This window comes from Astyanax mexicanus, chromosome 2 (genome assembly GCF_023375975.1).
Source record: "Astyanax mexicanus isolate ESR-SI-001 chromosome 2, AstMex3_surface, whole genome shotgun sequence".
Classification (NCBI taxonomy): domain Eukaryota; kingdom Metazoa; phylum Chordata; class Actinopteri; order Characiformes; family Acestrorhamphidae; genus Astyanax; species Astyanax mexicanus.
The window spans coordinates 52,833,434-52,849,894 of record NC_064409.1 but is presented as its reverse complement, the minus strand read 5'-3'; the positions used below and the strand labels follow the sequence as shown (position 1 = coordinate 52,849,894).

At 36.7% G+C, this 16,461-nt stretch overlaps 2 protein-coding genes across 3 annotated transcripts; one reads left to right on the top strand and one right to left on the bottom strand.

Annotated features, from left to right (window-relative positions):
• Nucleotides 1-1,282: 1,282 nt before the first annotated feature.
• On the bottom strand, nt 1,283-5,092 carry zgc:158398 (TMEM219 domain-containing protein). The gene is made up of 7 exons (XM_049474537.1): nt 4,904-5,092; nt 4,604-4,796; nt 4,024-4,282; nt 3,743-3,917; nt 3,498-3,657; nt 1,591-1,731; nt 1,283-1,443 (listed from the first exon to the last, which is right to left on the bottom strand). The coding sequence occupies exons 2-7, from the start codon at nt 4,760-4,762 to the stop codon at nt 1,417-1,419; spliced, it is 921 nt and encodes a 306-aa protein (XP_049330494.1). The 5' UTR covers nt 4,763-4,796; nt 4,904-5,092; the 3' UTR covers nt 1,283-1,416.
• A 619-nt stretch (nt 5,093-5,711) lies between these two features.
• On the top strand, nt 5,712-15,696 carry thoc5 (THO complex 5). 2 transcript variants are annotated; one of them, XM_022672316.2, is made up of 21 exons: nt 5,712-5,816; nt 6,957-7,054; nt 7,352-7,414; nt 7,660-7,803; nt 7,907-8,020; nt 8,116-8,213; nt 8,738-8,884; nt 8,979-9,093; nt 9,363-9,495; nt 9,621-9,698; nt 10,772-10,815; nt 11,149-11,248; nt 11,720-11,828; nt 11,932-12,033; nt 12,120-12,216; nt 12,834-12,945; nt 13,087-13,190; nt 14,266-14,353; nt 14,797-14,912; nt 15,063-15,256; nt 15,361-15,696. In XM_022672316.2, the coding sequence occupies exons 2-21, from the start codon at nt 6,959-6,961 to the stop codon at nt 15,422-15,424; spliced, it is 2,118 nt and encodes a 705-aa protein (XP_022528037.1). In that variant the 5' UTR covers nt 5,712-5,816; nt 6,957-6,958; the 3' UTR covers nt 15,425-15,696. The 2 variants fall into 2 exon arrangements, with proteins under 2 accessions (XP_022528037.1, XP_007244359.1); XM_007244297.4 differs by lacking the exon at nt 7,352-7,414.
• Nucleotides 15,697-16,461: the final 765 nt, after the last annotated feature.

Here is a 16,461-nt window from a genome sequence, read left to right as displayed (position 1 = left end):
AATAACCTCAATTTACTTGCGATTCTGTTGGTTAGAAGTGTTTATTGTGCAGGTGAGTTAAAGGAAGCGTTTAGCCAGTCGCTCAACAGCGCAGCCGAGTTTTATAATATCTAAGCTAACCTAGCGGTTTCTAAATATAACCTAGCTAGCTTAGCGTTAGCTCGGGTTTTTCTCAGGTTAGCCCGTTTGGCTAGTTACTAATGCTACTAGTCCTTCTTTGAGATTCCTACTTATAAGGGTGGAGGTCGTATTTACGGCTAAAGATGCGTATTTTTGTCTATTGTCATAAAAATCAGAAGGTTATATTTTGCTCTACTCCAAGAGAACGAAGTGAATAAGTCACGAGTTTGGAGAGTGGTGTTTTTTTTTTATCCCATTAGAACAGTGAATCATACTAGTCTTTTCAGTTTTTTTCACATTTCAAAATTCACGATATTTTTTAGTTAGCTAATAACAACCTGCACATGTTGAAGTGTTAATCAGCTTACAATACAAACTGTCTGCCTCAATTTATTAAATTTATTTATCAATTAAAAAAAAAAGTAAATTAATTTATTGACCTCTTGTTACTGACACGCCCCAACTAGGAAACGTGGGGCTTCCCACTGATAAATACGAGTTTGTTGTGGCGTTCATGTGCTCTTATCTCGTAAATACGATATTTCGTTAGGCGAGGTATATAGCTAGCGTTAGGTTAGCTGTAGCTTTCTGCACTTTGAATATAATGTTATTTTATTTAACAAACACGACAGCTTTGGTGGAGACCATGAATCGACTCGACCCGCTGAGTTTAAAAGAATTGTATTCTCTGTCTAGTGAACCGAAGATACATGGCTAACATGATTTATTGCAGAGATTTTTGGTTGATTTTGAAGAAGCTACCTGACGGACATAAACTGCACGCAGTGATTAATTTCGAGAGAGATAACCTAGGTTAGCTACCTGCAGTCGCTCGTGTACTCGTGTGTTATGTGCGAGTCAGAATCGGCAGGTTACAGCAATAAACATACAATCATACGTGTATAAATCTTGACATTCTGAAATGTTCTACAAAAGGTGAGTTTGTCGTAGGTTTTTGTTCATTTCGTCACGTTTTCACCATTGTATAAATTAAAGAAGCATTCCAAAATTGTAATTTATTGTAACACTTTCACTTCATTGTTTAGTGTACATTTTTCCCATCTTAGACAATTCTGGTTGCTGAATATCCGACGCATCCTTTTTCTATTGTCTTTACAAATTGTAATATGCAGAGCACAGAAGACGAGGTGAGCAGGAAGACAAAGTTGGAACAACATTTTAATGCAATGATTACACCTCAAAGAGTGAAAGTGTTTAATAAACTTATTAATTTAAATATATAGGAAACACACTTAAAAAAAATGATGGTCTTTTGTTTACTTTTCAACATGAATGTCACATGCTCAGGACCCCAGCAGTCACCTGTAATATGAAATTGCACATTTCAGTAAAGGTGTCTGTACATGACAAGCAATTTATTTACAAAAATTTATGGATTTTTGAGCACATTGTGTAAAGAACCAAATTAAGTTCATCCATGAACATCAAATAAAGTGTTTGGTTCCTCACCTTTTGGAAATGAAGATCGTTGGCAAGGTGACGCCGAGGCCTGGAGCAGGTAAGAGTTCCAGTAAGGCACATCATGCTGCAGACAGCCAACAGCACAACGCTCACCAGCATCAGATGATATCTAGCTAGTGCTTTCTCTTCCTAGGAAGGGAGATGCAGCAGAAAGGTTAGTACATTGTATGAAAAGACACCATTTCCAGCTGCGCACTGATCAAGGAACTGCTACAAGATAGTGGACAATTAAAGACTGGATCAAAGAGAAAAATACTATGATATACGATGTTGGTGTAAAGGGCAAGGTATGTAAAACAAAACATGATTATCCCATGTGTGAACCCAAAAACATGGGTTGATGGGAAAGACAATCTAGCAGATTCCTAGGATTCCTTGATGATCAGGTTCTACATTCTGAAAGCAGGTAAAGTGGCAACTATGTTGACATTTGTCTGAACAGATTATGCTAATAAATTGACGTGTGAGTGCACAAAATTTTTTCATGCTTATTGTTGCACATGTAGAACTGTCACATTAGGATTAATGCATGCATTTCAGTCTAGCTATTTAGATAGTGGGGCATTAATGCTTACTAGCTATTTACCCGAAAAGCCTATGTTCATACTGCTGGTATGAGGGAGTTCTGAAAATGTCTGTCCAACACTGATAATTGCAAGTGATCATACGGAATTTGCATGTTTAGGCGTCACAAACCTATCTGCATAGGTTGCTTTAGTAACAACATGGCCGACAGTAACCTGGCCATGCTGTTGGATCTCCAGACTTTTGTTACTCTGGATTTGATGTGGTTACTGTTGCGTTGCGAGTGATGCAAAAGACATTTTAAAATGGTTTGGGCAGTTAGAACATCCACAGTCTTTAGAAGTTGTCTGAAAAATCCACATTAAATCCAAATGTTCCAAACTGTATTTCTTTTTGCCGCCTTCTTTTTTGCGGTCTAAACTATCAAATAAATCTGAATACAAGGTACATATGCAAAAAGCCAAAACCAGAACAAAAAATGTTTTTCAGTGTCCTTTTCCCACTCACACTACCACACAGACTCACAAAACAGTCTGCATTATGTTAAAAGTAAAGTAAGGTTTATCAACTCACTGTACAATAACAGTAAAAAACAAAAAAAGATTTCCTTCATGCACATGTACATTAAAAAAACACTTGTAACAAGATGGAAAACTATACATTAGTCTCAGAATCTTCCCAAAAATAGCTTATTGTGGAGTGAGTGTCAGGGATCAGAACAAAAGTAAATTTACTACAAAGTAAGTTGCAGGAAACCAGAAACATAAAATTCTCCTCACATCAGCAAAAGTTTTGTACAGGTGGTGGTAGTGGTTTGTGATTGTGTCTAAAAAGATGCATAAAAGTGCTTGTCTGACAAGGAAGAATCTTTTAGTAAGTTTATTTTTTAAACCGATGGACTGAAATTTAAAGTTGACTATTACCCGTTTCTGGGGTGTGCGCGTCCACATGCTATAGTAACTGGGTAATATGCACTTTTTATATAAGAATGTTAGGACCACCTCTACGACTTACCATCTACGAGGTAGATCTAGCTAGCTAGGTAGCTGTCTAATGGAGTAAACAGTGTTTAAGAACTCCAGCAGCACTGCTGTGTCTGTTCAAGACATTAACACAATCACTGTGTCAGTAGTGTTGAGAATAACCTAACAACCCAAATGCCTGCTCTATGATAGGCCTGTGAAGTCCTGGCTATTGACGAATAGGGTAAATAGAAGAGGACAAAGCATGAGAAATCGAAAGGACTACATTCTGTAATTTAAAAACTATAAATCTTCTTATAATCAGTAAGCAGACAAGATGGACAGTAGAAAAAAGAATATGACCATAATATTCAAATTTGTTATGATATTTGATCATATGTTTTTTACCTGAGTAAGTAGCACAGTCAGTTTGGGGTCAGGTGTAAACTTTAAGATGAGGCATGGAGATGCATTATCAGAATCCTGCCTGTATGATTCTGTAGCAAAGACTCTGACAGGAGAAATATCCTTCTCTGGGTTGTAGTTTGCAGGGCATTCTGGAGGTTCCCTGAAAATATACTCAATTCAGCATACAGGTATATAATCTAAAAAAAAAACACACATTTATGAACTTCTATTTGGTAGTTGCTTACGATCTCAGCGGGAGAAGGTGAGCTGGAGCTGAAATTTTCAAGCAGGACATGGAAGGCTTCGTTTCAGCCTCAGTAGGCAATTTTGGATCAAAGGCAGAGTTAGAGACTGTGCTTGATATTTGAGATTGGAGGTGCAAGAACAAAGATATGTTAAATAACTCCTTTCCAGCAACACCTGGGGAGAGAAAAGGTTCAATAAATGAACGCTGGACAGTTTTTGAAAAATCAATCCAATGAATAGCATTCATTTTTATAGACCAAATACAGGAGCACATACACACCCTTTAGGCCTAACTGGCTTCCCAATAATGTAGCACTAATGCTGTTGTGACTTGGATCATTTTCAGTGCACACCAGAGGTACAAGTAGGGACACATGAACAACTCCTCTAGTGTCTTGGGAAGCATTTGAGAAGGTTCCAACTCCATGATCTAATAGCAGAGGGGATTCATCCTCTTGTTTCCCACCCAACAGGTCTGTATTGTTTACATCTGTGCAGTACCTCAGGCTTGCAATTGATCCCAGTATTTGATTCCAGTCCTAAAACAAATATAGAGGACTCTTTTAGGCCTATAGAAACATTTAGTAAAATTAGATAAAATTCTGATTTACAGAAGTGCATTGCAGGGAATAGATGACTAGAAACATGTGGTAATACATGTTTGTTATCCAAAGTAATGGATGATTGATCACCAAGGATCTTTAGACAGACTTATATCATATCAATGTTGTTGCACCAGCATTATTATTAAGCTGTATAAAACTATGAATAGTAAATATTACATTGTGTGACAAACCAGTTCCTTTAGGGTCTAGCCTTCTAGCCTCAGTACTCTGATAAACATATACAAACATAGTTACCAAGCTGATGTCTGGGTTCTTAATGTCATGTTGTTTCGAGTATATCCCAATTCCAATAAAGGCTCCAGCCAGGATCAGCAGGCAGAGAAAAAAAACAACAACAGGCGGATGATGGACAAGTTTAAACCTCAGATTTGTTACAGGCTGCCACTGAGCCATGGTGTGTTACAAAAACCCTCAACACAAGCACCACCTGAAACACATACAAGTAAGAGTATTGGCAGGTATGTAAGCTGACTTTAACTGATTAGAATATTAATCAATGATCTAATCAGACCTTTGAGCTAAAAAAAACCGTACCTTTCATTTGCTTAAGTTAGCTATCCCAGAGGAATACTGGGCAATGAACCTGAGCAGAGTGAACAATACGTTATATTGTTTTAGAGTCAACACTGCACAGATACTACCGATTAGACGTTAAAAGCAATGTTAACTCTTTAAGTACAACAATAGTAAGTACACACTTGACTTCCTCAGGTGGGAGCGAAGAGGGACTTTAGTTCATGTTTCAAAATAAAAGTCCTGCTGGGATTAGAGTGACGTTGCAACAGACATAGTAAATAAGCGAATTTAATGATTTGCAACGTCTTTTCATAGATTAGACTTACTTTTTGATACGTTAAGAACGGCGTGTTTTAAGTGCATGTGGAAACAAAACACGAGTTTACACATTGAAATGCTTTTCACGAAAAGTTATATTTTTCAATGTGGGACGTTAAGTTGACCGTTGAATAAAGAACACTTCTGGGCAACAACTACATTATTTAATAGTAAATACCAGCAGCCATAAAGAACAGCTCTGCAGTTTTTTTTTTAATTTCTGCATTTTCTGCAAATAAATGCTCTAAATGACAATATTTTTATTTGGAATTTATTATTATTTTTTATTCAAACATATACCTATAAATAGCAAACTAATTCAGAAACTGAAGTGGTCTCAGAGCTGTATATCTAGTATTTTATTATTATTATTATTATTATTATTATTATTATTATTATTATTATTATTATTATTATTATTATTATTCTCTGTTTTTAAGGGTAAAGGTTAAAATTATAGATTTACTGAGGCAAACAAAAGTACTTAACAGACGAAGTATACCACCAATTCAGCTCCTTTTTAAAAGAGACTTTTATTTTAACCAGGGTTCAGATACAGATTCACCGTAGTCTCTGAATTCACACATCGTTCCCCTCTGTCCGCGCTGCTGAGGTAATTGTTTTATATAGTCTAAAATATCTCACGCCTGATTAAAGTGTGATTATTGAAGCTAAGTATTTTTGATGTCTGTTATTTAAGTTTATGTAAATAAATCTCCGTTTATACTAAATGTGAGGGGCCGTGGCGGTATTTGCGCTGTATTAGTTAGTTAGTCGGTGGATCCTGTGAGCTCCAGTCTTTCCTCTCAAAATTTTATCTCTTACATTATTTATTTAAAAAGTTACACAGATATTTCCAAACATCTCACTGGGGCGGGTTTATCCATCCAAATGCGTTCTGATTAATAGCAAAACACTGTGCTTAGAGACCCAGTTCCAAATATTAGCAAGCTAACATTGCATTAGCAGGCTAACATTAGCATTTCTTATTCCGAAGGTCCATGCTGCTAGTTAGGTTATCTCTTGATCTATCTAGCTAGGTACAAAGTTAGTTAGGTTAAGGATTTGGTAATAGAGGTGGGTGATATGGCCCTAAAATAACCACGAAATTTCATGGTATTTTTGCGATAGTGATTCTTTTGGTGATGACAAAACACATAGAATTTTAGTTTCAGTATGACCTATTAGAGTGTTAAATAACTAAATGTGAAAGCTCATTTTTGCACTGATATCCCTGCACTACATGCATTTTTGTAACTAGGTTGTTGTTTTTCATGTAAAAATTAACTTGTCAAAATCGAACAGTCACTTAGTGCATGTAAATGATTTTAAACCAATGCCTTTGAGCCAAAAACAATACAAAAATATATTGATTGTGTACATGCAGTGTCTAGTAGCCTGACTCAGTTTTTATCTCCCATGATTTAAATATCAACATGCCATCTAATTTCAAAATAGTGTGTTAAGATGTGCAGCATCTGGCGCTAAACATTATCTGTCACTTCTATGTATTTTTAAAATGTACTTAATGTGCCAGTTGACAAAATACACTGCTTGTCCTAAAAAAGGTCACACAGATTTTTCACCTATAAATTTGATTACAGTGGCATTGTTTCCACAAGCTTATGTAATGTCAAAACATTTAGTTCCAATTATGTGAGTTTACTTCACATTGTGTGTGTGGAAATGCTCTTACTTTCACTAGTGAACATATCCCTGAGTTCTTTGATTTAATTTGGCAATTTTTTTCTAGCCATGTCTTCTGACACTCTGAAAAAGCGCAAGGCAAAAGTAATCCGGAGTGATGGCGGGACTCCTGAAACTAAACGAGGTCGAGGTGAAGGGGATCAGGTCAGTGGTATCTTCCTTCTCTTAATTATGACAATTTTGGAGAGACTGTTCTGTTTTCTCAGAAACTGATTCCATGTACATAGCTGTTATATATTTTTTGTAGGAGTAAGACTTCAGTAGGATTCAGTTTTGCTCTATCCATTTAGCATTTTGACATCCAAGTGTCCAGAGGGTGTACAAGGGTGTTACATGCTTATATTTAACACCCTTAAAGCTGTAGACTTTAGGTTGTATTTAGAGTGAATAGTAAATGTTGGAGATTCTTTGATGCCACACTCATGTGAAATGTATTGGTAGGGAAGATTTCCAGCTGGAGTCTCCAATGTGGACCAGAAGAAGCTGTTGTCAGTGAAGAACAAGGTCCAGCAAAAGTCTCTCTGCTCTAATTTCTATTCTTTAAAAAAAGACTTACATAGCCTATTTCTGGTGCACCCACCTCTTTGTATGTACACACTTGGGTGAGAGCAGGGTATAAAATGCTAAATTTGTGATAGAGTAGGTAAGAGAGAGAGGTTTGTTCAGACATTGCCTGTTTTTGGTATAAAGAGCTAGTAAAGGTGAATATTTGCTACCTCTATGTATTCCTGAGTGCTTGTTTTCATTAGGAGGTGCGTGTGTATAACGAGGAGGTGGAATTGGAAGGCAGAGACCCGGAACAGGATTACGTCCTTTATAAAAGTACCTGTGACTCCTTGGCAAAACTAATGGCTGAAATACAAGAACTTAAAGCCAATGGTGCAAAAGAAGGAGTAAGTTTCTTTCTTTTTTAAAAAAAAAAATAAACCCAGGCTAAGATGAAAGGAGTGTTGATGCTAAACAGCATAACTAAAATGCCCATGTTTGTATATACAGAGTGAGGAGGTGGAGGAGAAGCTCAGACAAGGTTGTGTTCATTTCATTACCCTGAAGAAGCTGAATCGTTTGGCACACATGAGACTGAAGAAAGGACGTGATCAGACGCATGAGGTACTCACAAGAAACACCCTTTTTCGTCTCTTCCTTTTCTAGTTTATTTGCACATAGTCTCTCACCCACCCACTGCTTTTCTTCTGTTTCTTCAGGCGAAGCAGAAAGTGGATGTGCTGCATCTGCAGCTTCAGAATCTTTTGTATGAGGTCATGCATCTTCAGAAAGAAATTGGCAAATGCCTTGAGTTTAAGTAAGTTATTGTCCTTTTAAAAACATACTACTGTATGTTTTTGTACAAACTTGAGCAGCTTGTTCCCAAAAAATCTCATTCATAAAATTATCATAAATTAATCATAATTTACGTAAATTATCAATTAACTGTAAATACTTACCACAGGCAGTCTACCAAAGCGAGTAAAAAGGTGCTCTTGCATTAGAATGTATAATTTAAACATATGCAAACATTGAAAGCTACCAAGGAACTTTCCAAAGAAAAGTTAATATTCAAATAAGCAGGTGGTCCTTTCACTGTTATTTTTGCTTAATGTAGTCAGATATCAATCAACTCGACTTAAGTTTAGGGATGGTAGGATGATCTGTGCTTGTGAAATGTGGTTAAAACATACACGACCAGGATTGAGCACTCAAGTTTTGGTCTTTAAAACTCAAACAGATCTCAGTATGTTATTGTGCACCCAGCACATTTGTAAGTAGAATTGTATTTTAGATGGTTAATGTTTATGTTACAAAGCGTATATGTGTGTATACGTTTAGGTCCCAGCATGAGGAGATAGAATTAGTGAGTGTGGATGATTTTCTTCGGGATGCTCCAGCCGAAATATCTCGTCCACATCTCACCAAGGATGACCCCCACCAGCTTACACTTGCCCGCCTTGACTGGGAACTGGAGCAGAGGAAAAGGTAACACGCATAAACATAGAACAAACAGTAATAGAAATATACACTTATGCCCTCATCGTGAATATTGATATGTCTTCTCATGACTATGATTTAGGTTGGCTGAGCAGTACAAGAGCTCCTTGTGCTCTAAGGAAAAAATTCTAAAAGGAATTGAGCTGAAGAAAGAGTATCTTGGCAGTCTTCAGCCAGGCCTACATGCTATTATGCAGGTAACATACAGATACAGTACAGATACAGTACAGATACAGTAGAGATACAGTAGAGATACAGTAGAGATACAGTAGAGATACAGTACATTTGTGTTAATTCAACTGGCACTAAACGCAGATATCAGTTTTCTCAGAAGGAAAATTAAAAGTAGTCAGTATAACTGATTTTGATTTAGTGAAATCTTATTGTGTGTGATTTTGCCATATCTATTGATAATCTCTCTCTTGCTCTCTCTCTCTCTCTCTCTCTCTCTCTCACTTCCTTCCAGGCCTCATTGCCTGTACAGGAGTACTTATCTATGCCATTTGAGCGTGTACAGAAGCAGGCTGAGGTTGCTCGTCACCTTCCTCCCCCTCTGTATGTGCTATTTGTGCAAGCCAATGCTTATGGACAAGCTTGTGGTAAGGCTTTTCTGCTACTGTCTCAGAAACACCCTTTACACCCAGACTAGTGGGGGGAAACTGCAACTTTCCAATGAGCCTAATTGATTGTACTGATTGACTATTTGAATACATTTGTATTTCAGATAAGAATCTAAGTGTGTCGATCAGTGGAGATGTGGATGAAGCAAAAGCCCTCTCTAGACCACCTGAGGATTCACAAGGTAAAAATGTGTGCATTATTCATAGTTTTCATAGATTCATATGTATATATATATATATATATATATATGTATATATATGTACATACATACATACAAACAATGAGGCTGTCAAAAGTGTTTACACACGATTAATTAGCAATCAGTGACACGCTATTTTATTTTATTTTTTACGCAAATTAATTGATTGACACCAAGTTGAACCAAATTTCCATTGTATTCTGTCCTGCCCCAGTGGAGCAGATGGGACACATGGACTCGCTCTGGGGTTATTCCACTAGCTTATTTATTAGTTCTTACATGAACTAATGCAGCATCAAAACACATTTATGCCGTTACTTACAGAAATATATTAATAAAAGAAAGGAACTAGGTCCAGTGGTCTCTGTGGTACATCACGACACACACTCTGGTTCTCTACGCTCTTAGTGTAGCTACATGTGCCTGCGCACATTTAAAAATCCACAATAAAAATTTGTGACTTAAAAAGTGTGATTAATTGCAGTTAATCACAGAATATGTACAGCTCTGGAAAAAAATGAGAGCACTTAAAATGATGAGTTTCTTTTGATTTTACCAAATTGAAAACCTCTGAAAAATAATCAAGAGGAAGATGGATGATCACAATCCATCAAACCTAGCTGAACTGCTTGAATGTTTGCACCAGGAGTGCCATAAAGTTATCCAAAAGCATTGCGTAAGACTGGTGGAGGAGAACATGCCACGAAAATTGTGATTAAAAACCAGGGTTATTCCACCAAATATTGATTTCTAAACTCAATTTCTTTGCATTATTTGAGGTTTGAAAGCTCTGCATCTTTTGTTATTTCTGCCATTTCTCATTTTCTGTAAATAAATGATCTAAATGACAGTATTTTTCTTTGGAATTTGGTAGAAATGTTGTCCCTAGTTTATAGAATAAAACAACAATGTACCTATAAAAAGCAAAGTTAGAGAAACTGATTTAAAAACTGAAGTGGTCTCTTAATATATATTTGTATATAATCTAATAATACAATATAAAAATGCGTGCCAATTAATGGATATTCACATAGTGTGTTGTTTTTCTCACTCAGATGATGAGAGCGATTCAGATGCAGAGGAGGAACAACAGAACACTGTAAGTTATTTTTTTTTTTTGTTTGATGTTCTTCTGATGACTTGTGAATATGAAGAGTGGAAGATTTACACTAGCACAGTTTGTAGTAGTGTCCACCAGCAGTGACTAATACCTATAATGGCTTTTAAATATAAGCTAAATAATGACGGGTAAGATGAAAAAAATGAAAAGCCCTTAAATGTGAAGAGTAATATTGTAATAACTTTGTGTTTTTTTTTTTTTTTTTTTTGTTATTATAGAATTTAGGGTTTTGAGGAGGTTTTGTGGAGTCTAGAACAACCAATAAATTAGTATAGTAATTATATTCTCCTAAACCTGTCTGCTTTTCTTTAGAAACGACGACGAGCTACAGTTGGTGTTCAGTTGGATGACAAACGGAAAGAAATGCTGAAACGACATCCTCTCTCACTGTGCATCGACCTCAAATGCAAAGGTGTGTAAGCATGTGTCTGTGTGTACAGTTACATTTGCAACAAGGTGTTTATTTAGTTTGTGTTAATATTATTTTTCTAATCCTGGAGCATTTTTACACTTGCACTTTTTAGTCCAGTTAAATTGGACTCGTTAAAGCCTCTTCAACACTAAAAGAGCCATAGCAAATAAGCTTAAAGATTTAAGATTTTAGTGAAAAATGACGGGTAGGTGTAAAGATACTCGTATGCAGATTAAAACAAATAGTCCAGAACCTAGGACCTTCTTTCTCTTACTACTTTCTTGCTACTGCCCAAGACAGGTCCAATAATTAGAGATAATGTTCCCATGGCATGACACAATTTTGTACACTTGGATTTTTCCTTGGGAAAATGTTCCAGGCTTACTGCTTTGGACCAGAGCAAGTTAAATATAGGTGTGAAGATTAATACGTGCCTGACTAAGATATCTCCTCTTCCTGTGTTTGCTTCAGATGGAAGTGTGTTGCATTTATTTTTTTATTACCTTATGAACCTCAACATCCTGACTGTGAAAACCAAAGTGTCAGCCTCTGCAGATCTCTCAGGGGCTGTGAGTGCTGGGTGAGTAACAGTAAGCTTGTGACTTCAAGTCAGAAAAAATAACTAAACCCAAAATAAAAGTAGTTAAAAGTATTTTATTGTAATAACTGTTTCTTCTCTACAGGGAGCTGCTCAACTCAGAGTCTCTGTTAAACTGCCTGTATGCTTCAGATCATGGTCAAGAAACCCCCAACCCTGCCAACCGCTACCAGTTTGACAAAGTGGGGTAAGCGGTGCTTGTTAATATAAATAAACTACACTTATGAATCTTTAAGCATTTTGTAGTAACTGATTATCTCACTTTGTTCACAGCATTATAACTTTTGCGGATTATGTGTCTCAACTTGGACATCCATACAATTGGGTGCAATGTCTGGGAGGGCTGCAGTTCTCAAGTGACCGACCACAGGTATGAGTGGGTTGCTATGATGCCATTATTTAACACAATGTGCTTATTAGGGGTGTGCCTTATTGCGATATACACACCTTTTTTTTAAATCCCTATATTGGGTTTTTAGTGGTCTTTTTTAAGTGGTCTATTTTTTTCTAGTGGTCTATTTTCTTTCTATTTACTTTATTTCTTTGCTTTATATTTTAATTAATACATTATATTTATTTTATACTAAATCAGTCTTTGTTATGTTACAATAGGAAAAAAATACAGTTTCTTTGTTTCTCAATTTGTTTAGAACTGTTATACTAATATTTAACATTTAACACTTGATAATTTTGCAGTAGTATGCTCTTAAAACTAAAATCTTTTTCAGTATGTTGTTTTGCCAAGAATGTTGTAGTATTGAAAACTGTAGTATTGAAAATAGTGTTTTAGGGCTTCTAGTGCTTATATATCATAACATATTATAGCAGCATTTTAATCACTAAACTAGTATATCTTAACTTTTTTTTAATGCTGTGAAAATGAGAGAATGCCTCTGTTTTCCCAGTGAATTGCTGCCATGTGTTTTGTTTTGTTTTGCTTTTTGTTTTGTTTCATACATACAAAAGTAATATATTACTGTGCTTCAGGCTGAAGGAGCATGCAGCTCTCTCAGTGCCAGTCACATGGAAGCCACTATGAAGCTGCTGAGAGGACGACTACAGTCTCGCCTAGCTTTACACAAACAGTTCGGCTCGCTAGGTACATCATTGCACTGGATAAACAATTTTAATATTTTAATTTTAATATTTTAATATTTTTAACTTGTTTAAACCTCTTAATCTAGTTTAACACTAAACAGATGGAATGTGTTTTTCTTCTCTTTCGTTTTCTTAATGGTAGAGCACAGCATAGTTCCTGTCTCCAGTGAGTGTCAGCATCTGTTCCCAGCCAAGGTGGTCTCTCGTCTGGCCCGCTGGACCATGATGAGCCATCAGGATTTCTTGGTACATGCCTGATTCAACTATTTATCTCATTAACAAGTTTTTCAGTGTGGGTGTGTTAAAGGAGGCAAACCTCTAAACTATGCCAGGCTTCAGGCCTAGAAGTGAAAATAACTGGTATAATTATTAGCATCTTGTTGCTTGTCTTAAAGATTGGTGTATCAACCCAAGCTGTTCTTGAAGCTTAAGTGACTCCATGTACAGCAGCAAGGAGCTGGCTTTGAGCCTAACCATAATTTATTCTGAACTCTACATCCACATGAAGCAAATAATGCGATTTAATACTGCCAAATTCTGCTGAAATATGTTCTTCCTAAAAATAATAATAATCATAATAATAATAATAATATAGAGTTTTTGTTGCTTTTGTTGTGTAGAATTTGTATCTAAATTAGGGCTGCATCGATTAGTCGCATAATCAACAACATTAACTATAAAAAATGGTTGATGCTAAATTTTATTGTCGAAGCATTGTCATCAATGTGTGATGGAGCGAGGGAGAGAGAGAGCGCATGCGATAGACAAATGGCAAGTGAGAAAGACACACACACAACGAGAGAGTAACAAATCCTGAGCATACAGATTGACCTCTCCTTATTCTTAGTTGGCCAATGAGGTTTCAGTGTGGGTGGGACTTGCAGCATGTGAGAGAGCGGGTAATAGAAAGATGCAGTGTATCAGCACTGTTTCCATTAAACACAAACACATTTTACTCCACAATACTAAACTAAGATCCAGCCTGTGTGAATGTTTCCTGTAATAAACTTGTTTAATAGAGGTACCTCGAACTATCAAAATGTACTGCAAAATTGGTCTTGGGGCCTAAATGTTTAGCTGTCCTCACCAGTATTAAGTACAAGGCATGGAAGGCATGACAAAAAATATTTGTGACTAATCGAACAAATAAACGGCAGTTGAGTCGACTATTAAATAGTCATTAGTTGCAGCCCCAATCTAGATGCAGGAATCGTGTATAATCCACTAACCAGTACAATTAGGGACAATAGTGGAAATTGAATTACAAAATCAACAGTTTATGAGACCTTCAGTTAAACAACAAGCTGTTTTTTCTGTTTAGGAACTGCACTTTGTGCAACATGTGGCGAAGGCTGGCCTGGTTAAGGAGACAGACTTGTTCTTCATGGCAATAGTGGAGAGAGGGACAGGTAAGTAATAGACCTGGTGAAGTATTTTCGCAGTTGAACTAGGACTGTGCTTTCTGTGCTCTCTGTACTCACAGAGACCAACAACTAATCAGTACCTGATTTCATAGGAGCATCTTAAGGTCAATTTATACTTCTGCATTAAACCTACGGCGTGGCCTATGCGTAGACTGAGACCCTACAGTGTAGCCCAACACGCACCTCTCTAGAAATGTAACTACGTGTCATGCAACATGGACAGCTGCAGCTGTGATTGGTCCGCTTGTCCTCCTGTTCCCGCTCACACATTCCCACCTTTGCGTTTTAAACTGCTGAGTGGAAGTGGGTTGTATATTTAGGCAGAAGAAACTTAAACATTTGCATTCTCTTGTTTACTCCTGTTTGTATGTGGTACACAAAAGCACCTGAGTGATTTTTTTTTTTTCCCCTCTCTCCCCCTTATTTAGCTCGTCTGCAGGCTGCAGTGGTGTTAAACCCTCGCTACCCAGAAATCACGCCCCTCTTCTCTCTTTCACTGCTCTGGAAGGGTGAGCGCAGTGGTCGCTCGGATGACAACCTGCGGGTAAAAACAGTTTAACCTGAAAACAAAAAGTCTTCAAGATACACTAGTCATATATTTACTGCTTATAGTTATATTAAGACTATGTTAATGTTGAAGTACACATCCATGTTCCTTATGGGTGGTGTTTCTGATGTGCTTCTTTCCACACAGGCGATGGAGAGCGAGGTGAACGTGTTCAGGTCTGAGCTCCAGGGACCCCGTCCTGGTCTGCAGCTTCTCACCAACCAGATCCAGCGTCTGTGTGTGTGTCTAGATGTGTATCTGGAGACTGAAAGCCAAGTGTGTGATGGCTCAGAAGGTCCAAGAGAATTCCCAAGAGAGAAAATGTGCTTACGCACTGCCAGGTACAAATTTGTATATGATTACATTGTTAAAAAAAATATATATATAAAAAACTGGATAAAACCTATACATTCACAGACTAACTGAAGTTTCTCTTTGATTTCAGGGGTCCAAATCGTCTGAAGCCTTTTAAATACAATCACCCCCAGGGCTTTTTCAGTCATCGCTGACTGCATTGTACACAGTGCTCCCTGTGATCCCTGGCCTGCTCCCAACCACCTTTTTTATTTTTTATCTTTATTTGCTCAGCCTGTATAACGTCAAGTGTTTGATTACATTGTTTGAAAAAGGATTAAACCTGGTCCTAGACTGTACACAACATTCTGAATTTTCAATTGAAAGGAAAATGTTCCATGGTCCAGGTCTAGGCCTAATCAATCGAAAATCAACCCATAGTTTTTCATTGTATAGAATAGAAAATAAAACACTTTGTTTTTGATAAGTGTCTCTCTTCATTCTGACTTTCTCGGTTTTGCCTACATGAAAGTACAGTCCCTCATTTGAGATGTTCTTTTACACTTTGCACACATTTATTCTCATAATTCTCATACAGCCCCCATGCTATGGCTCTTGGTTTTAAATAGACTTTTAACTTGTGGCTAATTGTGCTCCAATTAGCACTTCCTCTCTCAGTTGCACACCAACTCTAACAGTTTTAGAACAGCGGAAAGACCGCAGAGTCAGTTTGGAAGAATGGTAAATAGAGCTTAATAGCAAATTAACACTAAAATTACCTTATTTTTTATTTAACCTAATGTAAAGTAGTTTAAAAGCAATAAACATAATAAAATAAGTCAGTAATGTACATATGGCACTTTTGACTGGAGTTACAATAAAAATTGATTAAATTAGATTATTTTATACTGCGCTGTGTTGTGAATCCAAGGTTTTTTAACTTCAAAAGTTAACTTAATTATGGTTATGTATATATGAAAGAAATTGCCCAAATGAAGACACAATTAACTAAAAAAATTACTCTCCATTTGTGAATTATAAAAAAAGCATTTCATTCTAAGGATTAAACATCCACTTAATTTCAGCACTGTTAACAAGATTGTAGCTGCATCCTAAAGTTTAGTCAGGTGTTTGAACTGATTTCAAGGCCATTCAGATACCCAGCAGCTGTCTACTGCTCTCTGGTCCAATGAAGGTAATTTAAAAACCAGGACATTTCCTTTTTGAAGAAAAAAAAAAAAAACAGGATGCC